The 24,462-nt window shown below is 41.6% G+C and overlaps 1 protein-coding gene across 2 annotated transcripts in view; it reads left to right on the top strand.

Annotated features, from left to right (window-relative positions):
* The window catches only part of ephb1 (EPH receptor B1), a gene marked incomplete at both ends in the record, with an annotated part of 136,596 nt that extends 112,942 nt beyond the window's left edge, over window positions 1-23,654 (top strand). The window contains 9 exons of one of the 2 annotated variants that reach the window (XM_079227671.1): window positions 189-297; window positions 1,290-1,354; window positions 5,442-5,630; window positions 6,783-7,030; window positions 8,259-8,474; window positions 19,364-19,513; window positions 21,479-21,672; window positions 22,662-22,817; window positions 23,546-23,654. In XM_079227671.1, the coding sequence (XP_079083797.1) occupies window positions 189-297; window positions 1,290-1,354; window positions 5,442-5,630; window positions 6,783-7,030; window positions 8,259-8,474; window positions 19,364-19,513; window positions 21,479-21,672; window positions 22,662-22,817; window positions 23,546-23,654 (1,436 nt within the window). The remainder of the gene's footprint in view (window positions 1-188; window positions 298-1,289; window positions 1,355-5,441; window positions 5,631-6,782; window positions 7,031-8,258; window positions 8,475-19,363; window positions 19,514-21,478; window positions 21,673-22,661; window positions 22,818-23,545) is intronic. The other variant, XM_079227672.1, reaches the window with a different exon arrangement.
* Between the last annotated feature and the right edge of the window lie 808 nt (window positions 23,655-24,462).

Raw genomic sequence — 24,462 nt, 5'->3', positions numbered from 1 at the left:
GTTTTCTCTATCCATCCGTACATCCAGTCTAACCATTCAGCTGCCTCTTCTTCTCTCTACCTCTTCTTTTACCTCCCAAACACACACACTTGCATACACACATCCAAATAAACACAGTCATGCTTCTGAACCTCTGCCTAAGCCCTACTCCATGTCTGTCTGTCTGCCTTTCTCTTTGTGTCACACAGATGACTTCAAGTCTGAGCTGAGGGAGCAGCTTCCTCTGATTGCGGGGTCAGCGGCAGCAGGAGTGGTCTTCATTGTTTCCCTTGTTGCTATCTCCATCGTGTGCAGCAGGTAACCACATTTCCCCATTTTGTCTCTTGCAGTGCATGCATAAACTGCTGCAAAGTAATTGACTTCATTGCTACATTTGTCCCTGACAAATACATTTATAAAAATGCAATTTCACTTTTTTTTCCTGTAATGACAGTGTGTAGCTTCCTGGTGACCTGAAGCAAATATAGCAGGTGGACATAGAAATATGGACAGCTGGCAAAACTGCATGGTTTACCATCACATTCATTTTTTATTAGGATCTAACCATAAACCACTATTTAGCATACAATACATTCTCTCAAATTAAAAGTCAGTGATATCAAAATAAATAAAATGTATCTTAAATGTATCTTAAAAATACTGGCATTCTCTGATACTTAAACTAATCCAGTGCGCTATGTTTTTGAGACATAGTGTACTAGCAATATAGGCACATCTCCAGGTCAAACTCAGTATGTGAGCTGCTTCCATAAACTCATAGAGCATTTCATAACAGCAATCAATTTGACAGGAAAGAAAAGTTGACATATTTTAAATGGAATATTCCTTTTCACAGAAAATCGAACAGCTCCTACTTTGCCCTGTTAAGTTACTTAAGTCAAGCGAATTTAATTTTGCAGCAGTTTGTCACATTGTCATATTCCTATCTTGCTCAGCTTTAAATATATGAAAGTCGAATTTTCTGCAGTGCTGTGTGCAACTTTGAGCAAGTAAAGTGTTCATCAAATGAGCCTGGCTCTTTTGATGCCAAGGCAGAAGAGACAGATGAAAAGCCGAGAGATCCTATCAAGGTCTAATTAAAAATCAGCTCATTTTCATAAACTTCATTTGCCATTTCTAACCCTCTGCAACTGATTCAATTTCAGCCACGTCATTTTCAGGCCATACAGCGAAACATGAAGAGTAATAAGGCCTCGTTTACACTTCCTTTCATCCTCTCTCTCTCTCTCTCTCTCTCTCTCTCTCTCTCTCTCTCTCTCTCTCTCTCTCCATATGCATTGCTCCCTCAGGAAAAGGGCATACACCAAGGAGGCGGTGTACAGTGACAAGTTGCAACATTACAGCACAGGAAGAGGTGAGTCCATCATAACACTTAAAGCAAGTGGTTTTAGGTGATCTCAAATAATCTTGGGTGCTATCAGGTAATTAGTAGGATTGTCTCTTACTATATTTATTTTAATGCAGATGTAGTTAAAAGCTTTCAAAACTATTTTTTTAGGATTGTGCTACATTGGTATATATATATATATATATATATATATATATATATATATATATATATATATTGTGATTGTCTTCATACATTTCATTGACATTTGCTACACCTCCATTTCCCCCTTTGTCCAGTCCTCTGCTTCTGTCATATCATGTATTGTATAGGTCATGTAGTTAAAGCATGTATTCTGATATAATACATGAAGGAAAAGGAAGTATGGTAAAAGATAAATTGCTTACAATAGCAGGCATCTGTGGATTTAAAGACATGTCCCTTCCTTTACACAACGACACTGATTGACAGTCATCTCTCAGGGCTCTACAATAGCTGTGATTGAGTCATGTTTCAAGCCCCCCCCCCCCCCCCCCGCCCCCCTCCCCCAGGCACCGACTGATGAGGGGAAGGAGCCTGGAGGGACACACATATAACCTTTCACACGCACACTCATACACATACACACAAAAGGGTGTGTGTGAGATTTGTACCTCAAATGAAAGCCCTATGTACTGCCGACCTAGCAGTCTGAAAGGGGGCTCACTCGAGGGGATAGAGTTTTGTTGAGTCTGACACAGCAAAGCGTTTCAGCACAGTTACTTTGTGTCAAAGCTATAGCAGTGGCATCCGGGGGGCTCATTAAACCTGGGCAGAGGAGTCGGTTTTGTCACAGGCTATCTTCCGGGTAACCAAATGCAATTAACATGAGTGGTGAAAATAAACAAAAGATCAGAGACGCTTGCAGCCCTAATCATAAAAAGAAGCGTGGAGAGGAACCAAAATGCTGATAAGGGATCCTATTCATAGGTTTATTCTTTCAACCTTCACACCGCCAACACTCATGAAGTAATCCCCCACCCCATGATGCATTATTGTCTTCTATTCTCTCAAGATTTGACTGGCAGTTTTGTAATTACAGTATTCAACACAACAATTAAACAGCGCAGCTCAGCCAATTGTTTATGGTGATTCTCTGAAGAATGTGTTGCCGGCTTTCACCCAGCTGCCTACTGTTCCAGATGTGGCCACACACACCTTAGATTATATCTCCTCATTGCTAGCCCACCTAATGTGACAGGCGTCAAGTGGGATGGTGCTCATACTGTAAATTCAGCAGTGCACACATTCTGTGGGGTCATGGATGTGAAAATGAGACCACTAACATTACACCAGATGGGACGTCATGACAAGCAGATTGGAACACAAGCATTGGCGCACACATCATTCCCACACGTGAAGCAAGGGCTGCTTGTGTGGGTTTTAGGATGTCTGTTTGTGTTTTATTAGCACACAGTATCATCAGCGTTCATCCCAACTTATTATACTCACCTCATTGCATCAGAGCACATACATTTGTTACTCTTTCTATAAACAACCCATCAGCACCAGCTAATTAACAGATAGATATTTTTCTTTGCGCATGTTTACTGAATGCCCTAATGCTTCTCTGCATATGACTACCAACAAACACATCCTTAAATCAGAAATGTTCGAACCCGGTTTGTCGCTTTGTAGCTTCAGCTGTTGTTTGTACTTCAGCATCTTGTGCTAACACTGACTCCGAATGTGATTTGGAAGCCCATTTAACAAATCTAGTTGTTTGATGCCAAATGTGTTGGTACTTTAGTCGCTCCACTTTTCTTGCAGCATCATACTGCATTTATACATATGGATTCAGTGAGTAGGCTAAGGCATTAACAGAATTGGTGAGCATCATACTGTGATATTTGTCATTGCCCTTCAGTATTTCAGGTCAAACCACATTCCTGATCTATACAAATGGGATTGTTAATCCCATACCATTTTTAGATCCCCTCTGTGATTTCCATGCTAATAATCTGCAGTGTGTGTCTGACAAATTATTTACTGACATCAAACAATAGATAATTATTATTATTATTTTTTTTTAATAAACTCAACTCATTATACTCAAAAAGCCACAACATAGATTAGTGTGCATCTCGCACCAAAATGGAGTATAACTGTTTAAATGATAGGTGTACAGTGTCCTGCACTTGTGCATGTTAGTTTTCCAAAGTGGATAATCACATTAAACATATAATTACTATGCTGAAATTGCTAAATTACAAATATTGTCAGGGAGAAGGAGTGAGATAATATTATGTATATTTGGTATAAGATGATTTAACGAAAAAAGATGAGCATTATTGAAGCTACTGTTTCACTTACTGACTGTTTGTCTTTAAGCAATAAGAACATTCTGTGTCGTAGGACCAGTAATTTGATTGTACCCATTGCCAGTAATAGAATAATGTTAGCATAACTGCCTTAAGGTTGATTTGTGGATACATTAGGGCCACTAAGTCAACGAGCAGGGCAGACTAATAATAGGGTAAATGCTGGACATTGGTGAAAATAACATGGTTAAGTGCAGTGCAGTGAACTGTAATTTATAATTAAGGTCAACTAAATACCCTTAACCGTTGTGTCACAGCCTCTTGATTTTGTTTGGATTTATAACCCAAATTCATTAAATTTATCCGTTTGTCCATTTGTCTCATTTATGTTATATGCAGCCATGTAATTGAAAAAGGTATAACATTATGGCATGTGTTATGTATTTATATATGCCCATGAGTCATTGTAGCAGTCATGCATTTGCTCCCGACAGCATACATTTGCTTCATAGACTCAAATGAAGGAACTATGAAACATTAAAGCAGGAACCTATTTTTTATCTGATGGCCATAAAAATATGAGTCCAGTTAGCCAGGACTGCACCAGAGGGAGGGAGAGAGATAAACTGTTTGCATTTTAAATTATATATGAACGTGGGCTCTGGACTGTGAATTAGAAAGTAATGGGTGTAGTATGTGGATGTGTGTGCATGACATTTTGAGCGCACGTGTTCTCATTTCTTTTCTTTTCTTTGTATGGCTCCCTGCTGAGATTTTGAGTTCCACCCAGTGGTGCTGTGTGAGCAGCTTGGCGACACTTGTAGATAGATTGACTTCATGGAATGCAAAGCTGTAAACCCTCTGATGGATTAAGTTGAATCCAATCTGTATGGAATCTCTAATGAGCAATTACATTCACACAGACAGGGTTCAAGGCAATTAGTGCGCTAACTAGAATCAGCTTCTAGTCAAGAGCGAGGTGAGGCACCTTGATCCCTCCAAGACCAGACCTTATCCTCCTCCTGTCTCCTGAGACCCCTCCCACTCTATGTGTCTTATGCAAATAAGCAGGCACAAATTGACTTGATGTAGATGGGTTTATTCCAATCATGGCTGCCAGGGTTTTCACTAAACAGCTTTGAGAAAGGGGACTGCCCGTGGGTGTCACCGGAGAAATGATGGTTTGACGTCCGCTTGCTCGCCGAAATTCCGTCTTGTGGCAGTGTGTATTGAATTTGTATACAAGTGTTTTTGGCCACCCGGCCTGTCAACACTGACAATCTCTCCTGCAGACAGCTCCAGTCTGTGAACTGCGTCACCTATTGCAAAACAGCATAAAGAGCTAGTTGATAGCGCAGTGGTTTTATCTCTTTATAAGCTCCCACAGGGAAAGGCTGTGAGGGAATTGGTTCTACTACTATCAAAGAGCAGAGCCTGCTAGTCGCAGGGATAAAAGGGTGAAATCATCTGTCTACATTTACATTTTCTATATACCCTCATCCCTTCATCTTCCTGTCTCTTTTCCGGTGTATTTTGCCATTTCAAGTACTGAATCATCAAACCACCATTTTGTTGTGTTTTCTACTCATAACGGAGGTCTGTCTCTAAGGAGGACAATAGGGCAAATGGAGTTACCATCATTTACAACTGTTAAGAGCCTGTAGTGATTGCAAGTAATGCTGTGTCACACTGTGATTTAGGTTACAATTTAAAAGGCAATTGCATTCATCAATTGTTAACACTAGACATTAGCCTAAGAAAAAGAGAACAATGTCTTCTTCTGGAAAGCTCATTGAGCACTTTGGTTGTTCTAGAACTCTCTTTGCGAGCCGACATGTCTAACTGCCCCTCCCCACTGGGCTGCCCGACCCACTTCTCAGGCTCCCCGGGGATGAAGATCTACATCGATCCCTTTACCTATGAAGACCCTAACGAAGCTGTGCGAGAATTCGCAAAAGAGATTGACGTCTCCACTGTCAAGATTGAGGAAGTCATCGGTGCAGGTATGGAGAATGGAATGGGTGCTATCGAACAGTCTGTGTGGGTGATTGTACACACACTTATGTGTGCGCAAGGTGAATGTGGATTCCTATATTTTCATGTGTTCCTGCAATTCATGTGACATGTGAATGTCTGTGTGCTTGTTTAGCCTGCATCTGTTCAAGGTCGTAAAGCACAGCCCTTTGAGCTGCCACGTTAGATGGGAACATGTCAAGGGCCCATGTCAAGAGCACTCGCAGCATATAGGCCAGCTACCTTGGGACGTGATGGCATTAGAAATAACTCAAGCCTGGCAGCCTATTCCCTGTGCTTCCCTGTGTTTTTGGAGCATATTAGTGTTAGTCTCTCATATGTTCTGGCTTGCCCCTTTCATTAACCTTACATGTAAAATAGGTGGAGATTTGTTCTGTCATTTTCTTATTCTTTGTTAAAATGAATGAGCTGCTTATTGGGGGCTGATTGCTCTGAAGTAAATTCTTGACATCTGAAAACTAAAACAACGTCGGCTTGATATGTTCATGTGTCTCCAACATGTCTTTTTCCTACTGAAACAGCAGGAAGGGCATGTTGATACCATATATTTTGGTTAATTTAGAGGGGGGAAAAACCCTGGTAATGAGACTGGGCCTGGAATAGATCCTATTGAACGGCCTACTCGGCAAGCTAGGTGTGAGGAAGTGACAGAGACAGGATAGGGGTAAGGATGCAAGGGGACTAACTAATTAAAGATTTCCGTTTTTGTTGATTTCACTGTGTGGTGTCTCTGCAGGACACTAAGGTGGTTATAATTAATCAAACAGATTCCAGATATTTACCAGATAGTGCTTGCCTGTTATTCTGTGATTGGGAAATATGAAGACACTTGGCTGGCTTTTAGAATAAATACATAGTGGGAGTCAGAGGACCCCCACTGTTAGGAGTCTCATGAAGGAGCAACACTAGAGGAGTATTGGACAACAGTCAGCATGCTGGATATAGACTAAATGAAGATCTATAATATCTGCCAAGAGACTTGAGATGTAAATAAGCTTGCTAAATGAATAGATTTAGATCTCATCAACTCCACTAATCTTTTGTGTGATCACTTTTTCATCAGACAAAAGTAGATCAGTTCTCTTTTTTGACAGAGCAACCACTGTGCATTTCCCCTCTAGGTGAATTTGGAGAGGTGTACAAGGGCCGTCTGAAGCTGCCTGGTAAGCGGGAGATCTATGTAGCTATCAAGACCCTGAAGGCGGGCTACGTGGACAAACAGAGGCGCGACTTCCTGTCTGAGGCGTCAATCATGGGCCAGTTCGATCACCCAAACATTATCCGTCTGGAGGGTGTGGTCACAAAGAGCCGTCCAGTCATGATCGTCACAGAGTTTATGGAGAATGGTGCCCTTGACTCATTCCTCAGGGTGAGTCATTTTTGGAATCCAAATGTACTGTGTCATACAAAGTTGCAAACATTTATATGGGATGATCAAAAGCTGATAAGAAACCTTGCGTTAAGGAAATAAGAAAATAATTTGAAATGAATTGTTAAAGAGCCCCTTAAGAGGAGTCCATGCTAAGAATCCTTTCTAATACAAATTAGAATGAGCCTGCTAAACCTATGTTGTGCCAACAGAGAATATGTTTCATGACAATGAACATGGTTTCAATCATTCTTAATTTGAAAATGTCCATTACTTAGCTCTATCAACCCTTAATTTCTCAATTAATGCTTGAAGCTTTTAATGGACTCTTCACTCTTTCTTTTATAGTCAAGATTGAGCAGACGTTCAGCTTGATCAATATTCAACTCGCTTTTTTCCTCCTTCAATCTCATGGATTGGTGTTCTATTCCACTTTGATCTAGGGTGGGTTTAAAGGGGCTCTTTGAAGTTGGCTTTGCTAACCGCCACATCCGACTTGTGTTTCCATCGATCTCCCTCACCCTCTTATTTGTTACTGTGTTTCGGGGTTCAAAGCTTGCTCTTCAGAGCATTCACACAGGGGTAGGGGCGCCATGCATGGGTGCTGAAGAGACGGATGCCTGCATGCTAGTCTACGTTTCCTCTGGATACTAGGAGGATTTGAAAGGCAAAAAGATGATTGTCTCAGGATGACAATTTTGTAATAGCAATAGCAAATTGTAGAAAAACAAATTATTAAAAACAAGGGGCAGAAAAAAAAATAACATTAAATAGATTAAGAACATTATTACTTGCTTTGAAAAAACTGTTGCTCCAACGTCAAATAGATAGGATTAGCCTACTGGTTTCTTATCTACATGCCAGTTCTAACAACACATATGTGTCCATTGCCACTGTATGAGCACCCTCTGGCTTTGGTAATAATGGTATAGTAAAAAAATCTTTATAATTCTGGTGGCGAGTCCGACTGGGCAGCCTTTCTGAAGACAACAAGGCGGCATGTTGTCCGTCTAAAACATTATAAAACAAACATATAATTTATGGAATTTTCATTCAACATAGTATCTGTGATTCAGTGAAGAATCAACATAATTAGTTCATTATCATTAAAAAGCACTAGTATTGCCATTTGCTGACATCTCTCTGTCCTCCAGCTATTCTCATTTATGTTAATTGTGACAAAGTTAATATATAAATAACTTTGAATTGTTTTGTCTCTGTCCTCTAGCAAAATGATGGTCAGTTCACGGTGATCCAGTTAGTGGGAATGATGCGTGGGATCTCAGCTGGGATGAAATATCTCTCAGAAATGAACTACGTCCACCGTGACCTGGCTGCACGGAACATTCTGGTCAACAGCAACCTGGTGTGTAAAGTGTCTGACTTTGGCCTGTCACGCTACCTACAGGACGACACATCTGATCCCAGCTACACCAGCTCTCTAGTGAGTACTTGCAGTGTTCAACTATATTTCAAGGGGCCATGAGTTACATTTTATTTTTTACTAATCTAGTTTGTATCTGCATGTAATGTGTCTTTCAACTGTCCACTCAATTTGTTTTTGACATTTACAGCAATCGAAACATTCTGAAAAACCATCACTTTTCAGTCTAATAATCATTGTTGCTTCTCTGACGCTGTCTTGTTCTTTTTGAAGGTCTCTGCAACCTTTCACCTTTTCAGTGCCTTTCATTTTATATTAGCTGTCTGTCTTCCTCATCATCCTTCCTCCTATTTCCTACACTCTGCAAGTCACGGACCAGAGGTCTGTCACATCTTCATTAGTGTGGAGACAAGCTTCCTCTGGGAAGGCTCCTCTCTCGTTGACATGCCCAGAGTGCGGAGAAACCAAAGGGCATTGCGGCCTCTCAAATTGACAGCTACCACCCCCTCTCTCTCCCTCCTTTCTCGCTCTCCCTCCTCATTCATTATTACTCGGGCATCATGGGAGGCTTTGGCTCCTCATTAACTCCTCCACGCTACAGATCTGTAATTATTAGCAGCCATCGTTAGTTCATCTTCTGCCTCTCCTCTTCCTAATTCAAAACACACTCTTACACCCTCACAAACACACGCCGCAGGTCATTAGGACTCCCGGCATGCCCGAGTTTGAGCTTGTGTTTTTTTTGTCTGTGTGTGTTTGTGTGTGTGTGAGCATATGATTATGATGTGTATCTGTGTGTGCAGGCCCATGAACATGAGTCTAGTATCATCTTATTGGCTCTGCTTTGCTTTGCTCTGCTGGTGAATAAAGTAGCTTTGTTTTACTGTCAATATATCATGTGTGTTAGTACATAGCAAGGTCTTGTGCAAGCAAAACTGGTCAATAAAGGATAAAGAGCATGGTTCTATATGATTATACCTAATGGTATATATCATTTTTAAATTCCACTTACATTGTACGTTAAATAAACATACTGTATAGGTATGCTTACAAAATCCATAAGAATCTGCCGTACACTGTTATGTTGCAGGAGGTCACTGAACCATGTCCTGTATTTTACCTGTCCTCCCCTTAGTTTGGGTCAGCAGCCTCCAGTGGCTCTACATAACCTATTCTACCAGTCTTGCCCGGGAGTAGAAATTTAATTTTTATTTCATAAAACCACCTTGGGGCATCTCTCTGAAAATGTATTATTGTATACACTGTGAATTTACAGCATTGTAGTTGCACTGTATATATTCTAAATATATATGAGTATATTGTGCTATAAAAAGATCCTATTCGAAAAATTTGTTTCAGTGTTATTTCAACACATGCAAAACTTGAGATCAAAAGTATACAGTAAATAGCCTGTGAGTCAGTGCTACACAGGTACAACAATAATGTATCTTCATCTAAATAGGTGAACAAACAAACACACAAAGTACTTTACTTCTATTTTATTTTGTCGTAATATGGCTAAGCTTGAGCCGGTTATGATAGTGTAACCCTATAAGCGCCTATAAGTCCTCTACTCTGGACTCTATGGGTAATACTCTCCTCCAATCACAAGCAGGCTTTCACCCACTGAAATGTTGCAGGCAGTTCACACTATAGGACGGAAGCACCTATTACTGTTTTTGGCCTCTTCATCCCCTCCAAGAACTGCTTCAAGAGAAGGTGGCCAACGATCAGTGGCACACACTCTAACAGTGACATGAGACAGACCTCTATACACCAAACACTGCAAAAAGAAAGAATAGACCCAATTGCTTTGGACGGGGGATCTCGTCTCCTTTCCTTGCACCAACATTGGAACCTGACCACGTTGCCTTGTGACAGGTAGATCCCGTTTTTGCTGCCTTGACGACGTGTATAGTTAGTCCAGCCCTCCTCAGCTTTCCCCTCTCAGGTACCAAGCTTGGAGAAGAAGGCCAAGGTTGGACAGCAGGCCTTTTGCAACCTGCGCCCTGAGACAGAGCCTCCTAGAACTGGTCCAGTGCTGGGCTGCCATCATCTGAGTCATTTCTGTATAACATGGCGACGAGCAGCGACTTGAGGGTACCAGACCGCCTCACTCTCTCCAACAGGAGAGTGAGGAGGTGGAGCCGCATAATGCAGCTTTGTCAGCCATGACACTTGTGCAAATGCGTCCACTAGGTTGGTTCATCATGTTCTGCCAGGGAGAACCATAGCGGGTGGTGGGTGTTGTGTCGGATGGGTAACATATCCACTTGCAAAGCATCACATTCAAGCATCAGAAGAGATCCCATCGCTGCTGGCATTGAATCTTGGGCAACGAGGTGCTTATCCCGTCGACTCCATTGGTAGAGATGAGCAGTCAGTGGTGAATTTGTAGTCGTGATTGGAGGGTTATAGTCGTGATTGTTACTTCAGGTTATATGCAAAAACACATATGCACAACAAAACAACCGGTGGGTGGTAGCTCAGTGGTGAACAAGAAGTATAGAGGCCAGAGGAGACTTCACATTGGTGTGGCTAGGAGCTAATCGCTCCCTAGGAAAAGCTTGCTTCGTATGCTTGACCCCTCTGAGTAAACCTTGCTGAATGGGTCGTATTTAGCAACAAAGAGGAGTAGCACCCTGTTGTCTGCGCTGCTGAGTTTGCTAATAAAACAGGGTGTAAAAGGTAGGTATTGGATCATAGACTGCATTTTGCATTTCAATGTTGTTTAATGCAAACAAAGTCTCCTTTAGGGCATCTGGAGAGTCAATAAAGCAGGTGATGTTTGAAGTCTGAACCTAGTGAACTATTATGATGGTAAACACCATTTTTTTACCAATAGAGATTTTAAAACAAGCACATCAAAGCTTTGGCTGTGCCTCACTTTCATACTGAATACTGCCTCATTATCATAAGCATCCAGATGAAATCTTCAGTGCTACTTTTGTTTCTTCTAAATCGAAAGAGCAGTTTCATTCATATCACAGAACCAGAGTCCGTTAGTATGCCTGTTAAAGTCTTGAATAGAACTAAACAGTGATCATCTAATATGACAACAGTTCATAAAGACCTAGCTGATGTTGCCGAGACTTTCATTTCACCTGTCCTCCTAATCCTACATCCACTGTATTCAGGGGAACATGCAAACAAGTGTGGGCGGGCACAGGGTCCTCCACAGAGTCCACACTGTAATTAAGCTATGCATGGTGCCCTTCACTCCTTGACTTCTTCTGTTATGACCTGGCGCTAACCAATCAGTGAGCAAGGCTGGCGTGGCAGACAAGGCCGGGGAATCTGGAAAATTAAATTGCGCTGACATGCAGTGATTTACATCCCCATCGACCTCCTCCTCCAGAAAATTAATCACCTCTTTCCCTCTACTGCTTTTCTAATTTTTCTCTGCAATTCAAAGAACACCAATTACAGTGCCTGTGGTGTGATGCTGGATGTTTGGTTAGGGGGACATGCTGGTAATTGTGTTAACCCTGGATGTGGGCTCACTCTGGAGCATTTAGTTGGAGGTTTTCAGAGAGGAGGGGGGCTCTCCTCACTCTCTATTGGCTGCGAACCAAAGTCGTGATTAATTAGGCTAACAGGACAACGCTAGGACTGGAATGGTATTGCTCGGGTGATATATGCTAATTAATTGAAAGACTTTCAAGTTTCATTGCAGCGGTGAGTTGTTTGTACTGCATGATTACATATGGTTGTGTCGTTTAAGAAGTTGCCCAGAGGCACATGATCACAAGACCAGGTGAGATGTGAGTGACCCTGCTTCCCTGACAATGAAGAGGATTGATATCCAGCGAACCAAGGAGACTTTCACATTACTCTCTTTATTCAACAATCCATCTGTCTAAGGAGCCATCCATCCATGCATCCATTTCTTTCCTTTTTCTCCAGCTGTCCACATCTTTCCCATTTCAAGGCTTTTCCCGCAACACAAAGGCACATCAGAACGGCATACTTAGTGCAGATGTGACGAATGATGCTGTTTGTGGTGGTGATGCGTCATTGTTTTTTTTGGTGTTTTGCAGTCATGGCTGACTGAAAGTCAAAGAACTGGGCATTGCTACTGGGGTTTGATGTTAGTTTGTGGCTAAGATTGGAGAGCAAGGGATCAATAGGACATGTGTTTGTGTGGATATATTTCCAAAATTGTGCATGTGAGAGTAGTCTATCACAGCTTAGCCACAGGACCATAGTGAGGAAGGCAGGTATGGGTCAACTGACAATTTAAAACGTCTGTCACTGCCTTGCATGTCACGCGATGTGTACTGTGCATTGTGCCTGAATGAGCATGTATGTGGTTTAAGGTGTAGGTCTGTGCTGTGTGTTCCTTGGTATCCACGTATGTCCCTGAGGTACCTTTGTTTCTTTGTGCGTGTGCGTGTGTGCGTGCGTGTGTGCGTGTGTGTGTTGTTTGTATCATTGAGGCTGAGAGGGGTTGAAAGGTGAGGTCACACAGAGCCAGCAGCAACGCTCAGCCGTCAAATCCCTGTGACCTGAGTGACATTCTATGAGCTCCGCTCCAGTGCTCACACTTTGTGGAGTGCGCTGTTGATTCTGTCATTTGTCTGTTATCTATTTGCATCCTTTACACCCCTCTCTTTGGCTCCAGGCCCATCCACTGTTTTGCCTTGTCTACTCAACTTGTAGTGAAATATGTATGCACTGCAAGTTAAAGGGACAGAGTCTTTGAGTAAACAGGAAAGGAAATGGGAACATAGAAAACAAGGGGACTTTTTCTGACATATCAAATGTCTTCGCAATTGTTGTGTGTCACCTGATGTCCACAGCTTGTGGCACTGCTGCCCATATCCATACATCATAACATACAGCAAGGACACATCATTTGCAGGCGAACAGCAAGTTCATTGACACAAATGTTGAGCTAGAGATAAAAAAGATTGGAAAAAGAATTGGAAAAATCTGTGTTAAAAGGCGTTTGAAAAGGTCAACAGCAGTTTCCACCAAGCCGCTTATAGTGCTTACACTATAAAATGACTATATGACTAATGACTATAAAAAACTGTCAATACATATCTCACATTTTCTGTGTGGCTCACACTGCGCCACATGGCAATTCCACACTACGTATGTGCCTCACTCTTGGTAATATTAAAACATCGAGAGCTTTTTTTCTTTATTCCTTGATATAGGTAAAGGACTGATTATATTTGATGATGCACAGAAGTTGGACATTCTCCCTCTGTATTTCCACAAGCCTAGGTTTACTGTAGTCTATTTTTGATGTGCAAATAAAACCTGTGTACACAAATTTGTTGTTCCTGTTTGTAGCTGGAACAACACATACGTGTGTACACAGGTTGTATTTTCTCAAACTCTCCCTGGCTATAATTTGCAGTGGTAGCACGATATAGTAGCAGTTGTGTTGGAAAACAATTCATATATCTCCAAATGTATGAGTTGGCAATTGGTTTGTTCTGGATGTCACTCACATAGAGCGTCAGAAAAATGTCAAATGTATTTGTTGGCATTTCCCATGTACCCTGCTGTTTCCAACTCCTTTATTTAAGCTTGAGGAAGGAGTTGACTAGTGCATTCACATGCCAGGTACTTATTGTCATCTGTCAGTTACAATGGGAGAACACATATAGAGTTTCACGCTCTCCTGTGTAGATGCTCCACTTCTCCACCTCACATAAGTATGAGTCACCACTGCAGTGACAATCCCGATGTGGCTTCCCACTCGAGTGTCCTGCCAAGCTAAAGTCGCTGCTGCTGGAAATAGAACCACCGTCATGCTCATACATAATTGCAGCGAAACACTAAGCATGCTACCTTACCCTGGTTTGTTGTTATCTCTCGATTTTTATTTTTTTTATTTGAAGCTAATTAAGTTGTTTTCAGGCTAATTTTATTCAGATTGCAGAGTTTAATTTGCTCAGTCTTGGGTTAAATATAGCAGCAGACAATTTCCAGGAATGGAAAAGAATATGAACGTGGAGGAGGTGTACAGGTTCTAAAAAACAGAAGGAAAGTAACGTGATCCATACCTGGTCCCTACATCAAAGCGGGAGCAACCATCCAATGCACTCCACCTTGATTTATACCTTCTGTCGTGTTTGCCAGAGTCAGTATAAGTTGGGCATTGATTCGCCATCTGCGGTTGTTGGACTGCATTTGCATCTGAGCAGGATTCACAATGAAGTGGTTTGTGTACAACTAAATCAGTGTAAGAGATACCTTCTTTGTTGGTGAGCCTGTCTCCTTATAAATAATATATGGAAGACTGCAGTGTTAAAAAACTGAGATGTAATCTGTTGTTTAACCAAAGCAGTAATTTCCTAAGAAGAAGCTTTTTTAATATCTTCAAAATAAAAGTGTTGACCTGACTATTTAAATGTTTCATATTCTTCCAAACTCAGAGGTTAGCGCCACACGTGTTCCCTCAACAATAATCCAATTGGATGTTTGCATCTAACTCAAAACCCATTAAAGAAAAACATTGCCTTTGAGACCAGGGAACCGGAAGTGCAAAAATGCTAACTCATTTACGGGTTTTCAGGACTAAATCCTGCAACACTCTATCAAGTAATGACACAAATAGAACTGCTGTGTTCTGCACTACAATTTGTTTACAAAGCAAAAACAATATTGGCATTTATTGGCATAAAAATATGGTTTACATAATCACTTTTATATATTACATGTTTTTCCTTTTTTATGGTGAAATATGGGCATATGGGCAGTCAGCATTCATTGCAGCACCTGTTATACAGTATGACAAGAGCAGTTTTACCAATAATCAATCTCAAATCTTTATCCAGCTACCAGACATTTTGTCATTAGCAGCTAGCTAGCTAACTAAACTCTGGAATCCAGTTGTTAAAGGTGACAATGAAGAGTATTGAAACACAAAGAAAGTCCTGAACATTTTGTTAATGCCATTTACTTTTGATTTACATTGATTATTAGATTATTGGGTTATAGTTGGACTGGTACAGTTAATTACATTATTAGATTATTTCTCAGTTAAAGCACATTATTTCAATAATAGGCTAAACCTATTTATCTTTTGGTGTATTGTGATGTCACGTATACTGTAACCTGACTGGATTTCAGATCCTTTCAATAATTACTTTTGTAATGGGATCAGGATGCTATAGAAAGAAGGTTTCTTGCATTATGAAGTATTTAATCTTTTTTTTTCAGAGGTAGAGCAATTATGGGGTGTATAGTAATTTTTCATTCCCTTCTCTTATCTTCCCACGCAGTATTGAGACATTTTCAGAATTTGTTAATCAAATTCAAAGACAAACTATTCCCAGCCTAATGTGAGACTGTCTAGGATTTTTGGGACACAAAATAAAACTGTGACAAATGCTTTCCTTGAGTTTTTTATGACTCCATTGTATATATTGTATACATCGTGAAGGACATGTGTCTTTCTCTCCACCATACATTCCCATGGGTGTCTGAGAAACTAACATCTCTGTCACCAACCAACCTCAGCCCCTTTCTGTTCTATTTCCCTCCCCATCTCTCTATATCACTCTTCCTTTCCTGGCCTCTCTTCATCCCACTTTCTTTCTCTTTCTATTTGGGCAGGCATCCAGGGAAGATCGTTGCTCTCAGGATTTCATTAAAAGGATGTTGATGGAGCACTCTCCCCAGCCTAAGTAAATGTGCTCAAGTCCATTTGAGTGTGCATTGTTTGGAAATGGATAACTGAAGTTGGAGGAGTAAAGAAAAGGAGAAGAGAAGAGGAACAATGGAGAAAATAAGACAGGGAGAAGGATGTCTGCATATTTGTCTTCAAGATTAAGGAGAAAGTTTACTTGGAATCTCTAAATAGTTTTTGTGAAGTGAAAATGCTGAGTAAAAACAAGACCAAACACTGAACTCTTCTTTTTTCATTTACAGTACCTTTATCTGGGATATTGTTGCATGTTAGCGTTGACTAGTCATTGTACTCTGACAGGTATATTTGCTTCAGCTTCTACTTCATTCTGCAGCAGCATGTCAGTGACAGGCTACATGAAAATATCTGGCACGTTGGTAGATGGAGAGCTCAAGCCACTGCAAAGACATGACAGGTGTTTCATATCCTTGCTTTATGTATCAATGTCTATACACACACACGTTATTGGACCAAGAGACCATTACAGACACCAGTAAGTACACACTACCTCGGCCATCATCATATTACCTCGGCACCACATGTTTATCCTTCATCTGTCAGTCCTGGCTGTCACAGGAACACGCTCGTCTCAACATGATACCTCTTGACCTGACAGTTCCGGCACATCTCTGCTGCAGTTGCACTCCAGACATGTCGCTGGCTGTCACAGCTGGTCACCGCCTGACACAGGTGGTCATAACCAGGTGGAGCCAGTACTGTAAATCTCATTCTGGTGACATTAGGTCGACAGCACACTTCTGCTTCTGCTCGAGGTGTTCTAGATAGGAATTAGGTGTGCAAGCATGGTTGGATGTGTTGTCCACATGACACATGTGGAAATGTAGATAAAGAACAAAACTGTCTAATAGCACACAGTGTGGAAAATGGGCAAGAGTTTGTTTTTTTGACAGTATTTTGTAAGGTTTCTCTGTGGCACATTTATTTCAGGTTTTCACCCCCTCATGGCCATTCACTTTTTCTTCACAGCGCCAACATTTATCAACCAGAAAATAGACCCATCCAGCATCTCTGGAGAATCAAGCACTCTATGTCACCCACTTTATTTATTATCATAGGAGTTTTTGCAAAGTGTCACTTGATATCATTACAAATTACTCCTCTCAAGGCCTAGAAGTTCTGCAGCAGCAGTGACTGGGCTACTGTCTGGCTTATCGATACAAATTCTGAGTTATCTATCCGAGATAATGGCAGTGTGTGAGAATTCAGTTTCAGGGGCGATATTACACTTCAAGGCTAACAGAAAACAGCTTGTTCCTTCTTCAATAGCCAGCACAGTATACCATATCCAAAGAGCGCTCCCCATGCTTCGAGGCACCACAAAGCACTCCTGCTTTTGTGTTAACTTTAGGTCTGTTTTAATTCCCATCATCACTTCTACTACCCCTCCCCCGCACCCCCCCCCCCCCCCCCCCCCCCCCCCCTCCAACTCATTCCCTATGGTATTAGCGCTCTTTTTACTGGAAAAAAAACTACAATGCTTTTTATCATGTTTTTGCCTTCTTCCCTATATGCATGAGCTGTTCAGCACTTCATGTTATTAAAGCAGGATTTTGGCGGAGCTATCACTGGCCCACAGCAGTAATTACGAAGGGTTTGCATAGCTGCCTCTAACTCACCCGCCTTGGAAATGTTATTACTAAAGTCTGTCTCATTGGAGGCGCACAAGGACCTTCTTGTGAAGCCTGTGTCTTTGCTCAGGCCATTCCAGCGACACTCGGCTCATATCCCAACAGGCTCCTGGGGCATGAGACCAGATGTACAGAGCAAGGCAGGGAGCTAGCGAGTAATGATAGAGGGGCCAGACTAGAGAGCTTTTTGCTTATAGCGGCAATTTTTTTCATGTTATTCTGTTTATTTCTTTGTTTTTCATCTTATGTATGTTCTTCCGAATAAAATAATTGACTTGAAGCATTGCCCCTGACAGAGTGACAGATGAAGAGGGAGGAGATTGGCCCTTTTACGTTTTCTCAGGGATGATATTGGTCTTGTATCTGTGGAGCTCCATTTTGCCCTCAGACAAAAGAAAGGGCAAGAGAAGGTGTCTTGGGGTCTTAGTAGAGATGAATTGATTCCGATATGAACTAGTCTGAGGTATGAGAAAAGCGCTAAAGTCGCTGGGGCTTAGACTATTGATCTCTTCCTCTCCGTATTTCTTTCTTGTCTCTCATTTTCTCTGTCGGTCACACACAGACAACCACACACTGCACCATCGCCAAATTCCTTCAATGCTTCATGTATTCTTCTCCTCTGGCTCGTGTAATCATTGAGCGTGGAGTGTTGCCTCTTTGTCTTGCGGTGGGTCCTGATAGCAGTCTTCCTTCAGGGTCAGATGTTAAATCTCTTTTCAGCGTCAGCAACCTCTCAAAGGTCAAACTCAAAAGAGGTGCTTGTTAATGAGCTCAGCCTCTCCACCTCTGCAGTGCCGTGCAGCACTTACCTGTAACACCTATATGTGTGTGTACAGTACACATGCGGGAATACACGCAAGTAAACCTGTTCATGGTTATTCTTGTCCAGCGTTTCAAACAACCGCCTGCAGTAGAGAAACACAGCAGAACACCGGTTTTCTGTCTTTCATTCTCCTCACTAATCTCTCATTTCCCTCTCTGTCTCTTTCTTAACATTCCTCCATCCTCTCTCTCTGAGTATTTTCTTACTCTGTGATGAGAGCGAACAGAGAACAGGGTGGTCTGTGTAGGTTGCTTTTTGGGTTTGTCTCCAACAGCGGCTTATCTGCACATTCTCAGGTTCAGCTAATTGGCATTATTAAACTGGCTCAACTTCGATAAAAGGGGAAGTGTTGTTGGGGGGGGGGTTGAGAGTGGGTGTGCACGTCCCTGTGCATATTTTCCCAACTGGGTGTATATATATATATATATATATATATGTGTGTGTGTGGAATATTAAACAAGCAGCTGTCAATTTCAGTCAACAGGGCACGTGGCATGCCTGAGGCCCAGGTAGCCCAATTACAGGCAGACACGCTCCATGTACGAGCCGAAGCCTGGGCCTATCTTCCTTTATTCAAACACTGCTCCGGGAGAGGAGACGCTAAATGTGAGATTGGTCGATGTGTGAAGGGCGGACACTGTTGGGAGCCGCTGCTGAGACAGAAGCAGAATCGTGTGTATGGTTTGGCTGCTGGAGTATTGATACTGGCTGAGGCAAGCATCGTGGTGTTGAGGGTGATGGCAGACTTTAAGGTCTTACAACGAAAAAGAATGTTGGCAATAAAAAAAACAGTTTCTTAAATTTTCACCTTCTCTCCTTTCCCCAGGGTGGGAAGATCCCAGTGAGGTGGACAGCGCCTGAGGCCATCGCTTACAGAAAGTTCACCTCAGCCAGTGACGTTTGGAGCTACGGCATCGTCATGTGGGAAGTGATGTCATTTGGAGAGAGGCCTTACTGGGACATGTCCAACCAGGATGTAAGTGTTTATTGGTAGACCAATAAATTTGTTTCATTATTTTTTGATGTGATGTTTTTCATTTTAAAAAGGATGTTGGGCCAGAAGATAGTGAGCGTTAACTGGGCTTTCAATTATGAAGAGAAAAGATGTTTTATTTGTTATGATAAATAATATGTTGATTTGTTAGTTACACCCACTAGTACAGCATGGCGTCCCCACTGAAGATGCACCTCTTACCAGCAAGTGGTGGCTTTAAACAAAATTAAAGTGTCTATTTCATGGGATCTTAAAGAAAGATCATAAAAATAAACATTTAAGTAAGTGTAAAAAATCTGAAAAAACTGCCTCATTAAAAGGATGGCCATTTCCGTACAGATGCGGTTAAACGATGTGTCTTTTCACTGCATAGATACACAATCAAGGCAAGCTCATAAGAGAGGAAGCTGTAATAAATCACACATTTTTATCAGATCCCATCTCATAGCATCATCACTGAAGATGTCCTTGACTCTGACTTTGAAAGCAGACGTATTATGGACACAGTCACACACTATCCTCCTTCCTTCCTGGCCAGCTTTTGAGAGCAATGAATGATTGCTGAGAGCTCTGCTTTGTTCCCCATGTCCGTTTGGACAAGGTCCACATACAGACTCCAATAAACACACAGGCACCAACACCCACAAGCATTGGATATAGTCCCATACTACAAAGTATCTCTCGCTAAGCTCCCTTAGGGAGACAATCAGCCAACCATCAGGCCTCTATGGACCCTGCTCCACAAGGACCGTCCAACCCAGCAGATGTTGCCTCAGTGGGCCAGCAGCAAACACTGCCTGGTGGGACTAATGCAGAGAAGAGGACTGGCACGGCTCAGCATGTCCGGCTGCTCAGTACACACACACGCGCACACACACGCGCACACACTCGCACACACACTCGCACACACACTCGCACACACACTTGCACACAACGACTTCTCCATATGCACCATTTGTCAAGATTGTGCTGAGTTGCACTCAACTCCGGGGTGGACTTGGCAACCTACGGAGCAGCCTCTAATTTTTAATGATAGTATCTTTTAGAATTCATTTCACACCAGACTCTTATCTTGCAACTATGCATTTTTAAGAAAAGATTAAATCTACAGACAGTTTGGATACATGGATACGGGTGAGAGCTAGGTCCATCAATGTGCAATGCTGCATTCTGGGGAGTCTTATGTGTTTGTAGTGTCTAAGAAGTGGTTTTATTTTACTTTGGCATAATAGTTATTTTGACTTAATTGTTTGTAAATGTATTACACACCATACATTATAATGAATAAAGAAGTGAATTGAGTTTGAAAGTTGGTCATTGAATTAAAGGTACAAGTTCTGATCAAACTTTGTTCAACTCGTAGAAAATACTTCACTACAACTCTGACTACCCTGAAACTCTTAATTGTAGCTATTCTTTAACAAGGCCAGGCAGCCTTTAAGAAACATGTGTCAAGTGGCTGCACTTTACAGTGTTAATTATATACAATCTGTCCATTCCCAAGTGACTTCTTTATACAGCGACACTGCCTCTGCTCTCCTTTCCGTCTTTTTCCTTGCTCTGTCCTCCAGGAGTGGCATATGATTGTCTGGAGTCAAAAAGCAGGCCACATCGGCGTGAATGCTAACCGTTTCTTGAGTGGCCAGAGGGAGTGTGTCCATATGGGACAGGGGTGGGCTGTTGTTGAGGCAGGGATGAGTGTGTCAGGATTATAAAGTGGATATGCTAAATATCATGAGTCACTGCAAACTCAAATTGGTATTTTGTTTTTGATGAAGAATATTACTGACAACCAGCCAGCTGGTAGAAAAAAAAACTGTGACTGACGGCAATAAGTTGTAATTACTGTATGGAGTTTGGTATATAAAATATAATCATCAGTTATCTTAATCTCTGAATAAATAACAACCAACAACAAATTTATCCTTCCCACCCTTACTCCACCAGGTGATTAACGCCATTGAACAGGACTACCGTCTGCCGCCACCTATGGACTGCCCCAGTGCTCTGCACCAGCTGATGCTGGACTGTTGGCAGAAGGACCGTAATGTACGACCCCGCTTCGCCGACATTGTCAGCACCCTGGACAAGATGATCCGAAATCCCACCAGCCTCAAAGCTGTAGCCAACATCCCTGCAGTGTGAGTAAAAACACATGATACGGGCATTCACCCTAAAGTGGACATTCAGTATACACAAATATGCTTTTCATCTGTTTATATATATACAGTATCTACACATGCCGTGTGCACAAACAATCCAGCACGCACATGCTTTCTTTTTCATCCCCTCATAAAATATACATTCATGTATTACTGTTGATTGCATCAAACCTGAACTTTTCCTCCTACCCATCCACACCCCCATATTGACTTTAATAAGTTATATTTTTCCACATGTTGGTCAGGAAAATGCAATAAGAAATCAAATATTCAGAATGTTTATTCGTTATTTTGTATAGGGACCATTTGCCTCGATTTGCTTTGAATCTCAATGGGATATGATATTGCCATTGTTTTGGGCAATTTCTTCCACCCGTAATCAAAGATCCTCTCAAGCTCATCCAGATTGGTTGTGGACTTTCTGGGAACTGCGAACTTTAGGTTCCTCCACAGATTTTCCATTACATTCCACTCCAAACAGTGAGGGTCATTCAGGGACTTGTCCTGAAGCCACTTGTTTTGCTGTGTGCTTTGTGCAGCTGCCATGTTAAAACATGAACGTTTGGCTCCGTGTGAGCTTGAGTTTGTGCAATGGAGCCTGTTTTTCATCAAGGTCCCTCCTGTATTTTAGCTCAGTTTACTGTTTCTTTATTTGTGATCCGTTTCCTTATAACCAATAGCATGCTTGTTGTAGGGTTAGTATTTGCGCTTTTGGTAGTTTAACTTTCATTCAGGTCAAAGAGTGGAGCTTTTTCTCTCGATAGATAGACAGATAGGTGGATGGATGGATAGATAGATACACTCACACTTTCTACTCCTCCTTTTTGCATCCTCTCACACACGCCTACGCAAAAGCCATAACCACAGTTCCTCTCCTTCTCTTCAAATCCTCCTTGCTTAATATTGCATCAAAGCCCTGCACTATACTTACCTCCTCTTACCTCCCATTTCCCTTCTCGCTTCTGCAGGCCTTCTCAGCCACTGTTGGACAGATCCATACCTGACTTTAACACCTTCAGCTCAGTAGAGGACTGGCTCGCTGCCATCAAGATGAGCCAGTACAGAGACAACTTCCTAAACTCAGGTTTTACCTCCCTGCAGCTGGTGGCTCAAATGACCTCAGAGTGAGTTCACCTGCTCATGTGCAAAGCGAGAGCTCTAAATCTATAGGGTACTTGATGGGCACACTCGTATGAAATTACTCAACATCAAGTGTGTGTATTTTTACCATGAATGCACCCAGTGACTCAAGTCTTTCAAGGATTGCATCGAAAAATATTTTCTATGAACAACTTTCCAAAATGCATAAGGATGTAAATCCTTTAAATACCCATTTTCAGGAGACATATTTATTTATTTGCTGCTGTTTCTGTGCTCTTGAGTTTCAAAGCCTGGGTCATGACATCATTTCTCATAGCACTTGTGGTACCAATAGACATGCTTATTGCACTTCATTTATTTTAATTAACAATGTTGCTTGGTCTACAAATTTATGTGAAAATGTATAATCATTCTAACATTTTTTATTAAGAATGTATGCTTGGGGCTTGGTGCCATTTATGCAGTCTCTTTGCAATGCAAAGCAACATGCATTAGTAAGTCTTCTCTCAAGTGATAGAATTAATTTTGTAAATTTGTGTTTTCTGTTCATCGCCACTAGCATTTCACCCTGAAATAGGCCTTTTATACACAGTGATGTTATGACTGTAAATGCACCAGAAAACAAAAGCCTTTTTTTCCGCGAGTATAATGCCTTCATACTGAAATAATCCATTTCATCTTCAATATGATGGAAAGTATTTCATCTATTGCTTGCAAAATGTTCTTTTTAATGTTCTCTCTTTCTCTCTAGGGACTTGCTGAGAATAGGAGTGACCCTGGCAGGCCACCAAAAGAAGATCCTCAGTAATATCCAGTCCATGAGGGTGCAGATGAGCCAGTCCCCCACAACGATGGCATGACTACAGGGGGCGCTGTGCCATGGAGCAGGCAGCATTCGTAGGACCAACAACAATGGCAGCCCTCGAATGACCCCTTATCCATCGGAACGCGCCAGAATCGAGACTATTGTCTTAATCTAATCCACTACCATGACAACAGGAGACCAGGGTCTACACTACCACACGATTAACAGTTATCACATTTCATGCAATCCACACCAGGATTTCAGGGTCCAGACTTGATACTGTTTCTCCATTTATCCACAATAAAGGAAGAAGACAGATATCCGTTGATGTGGTTATGGACTGCCATTCATGTCATTTTAAACCAAAATAACTTCAACAATCCAACATTGACACAGGGTCTCCCTCACAATTTCAGACTGTATGGTCAAATGAGTGACATTGTACTTCTTTATTATCTGGACTTGAAGATGTTAAAATTGTAAACCGAAGTGTGAGACATTTAGAAACATCATGTGACCTGTGATTTTACCGTCGTCAATGTGTGCAATGAAGATGCCTTGACCTGGCCAGAAATAAGTCCCAGAAGAAAAAGCAATTGCCGATAGGAATAATTTGAGGGAGAAGAACACAGGGATGTACAGTGGAGCACCATCTTCAACTTTCACATCATATTTTGCTCGTTTGAAGAATTTGAAAAATGTATTGTAAATGGACTGGTCAAAATTTTGAGCCAGTTATATTTTGTCTTTTACCATCTGTTTGTTTGTTTGTTTGTTTTTAATCACTATAGCAAGATGCCGCCCACTCATATTTTAACTTTAACACTACCTGTGGTAACCTGGGTGGAAGGCCTTCCTAAAGG

The sequence above is a fragment of the Taurulus bubalis genome (genome assembly GCF_910589615.1).
Source record: "Taurulus bubalis genome assembly, chromosome: 1".
Taxonomy (NCBI): Eukaryota; Metazoa; Chordata; class Actinopteri; order Perciformes; family Cottidae; genus Taurulus; species Taurulus bubalis.
The sequence above is the reverse complement of the archived record's forward strand: the minus strand, read 5'-3'. Positions and strand labels throughout refer to the sequence as shown.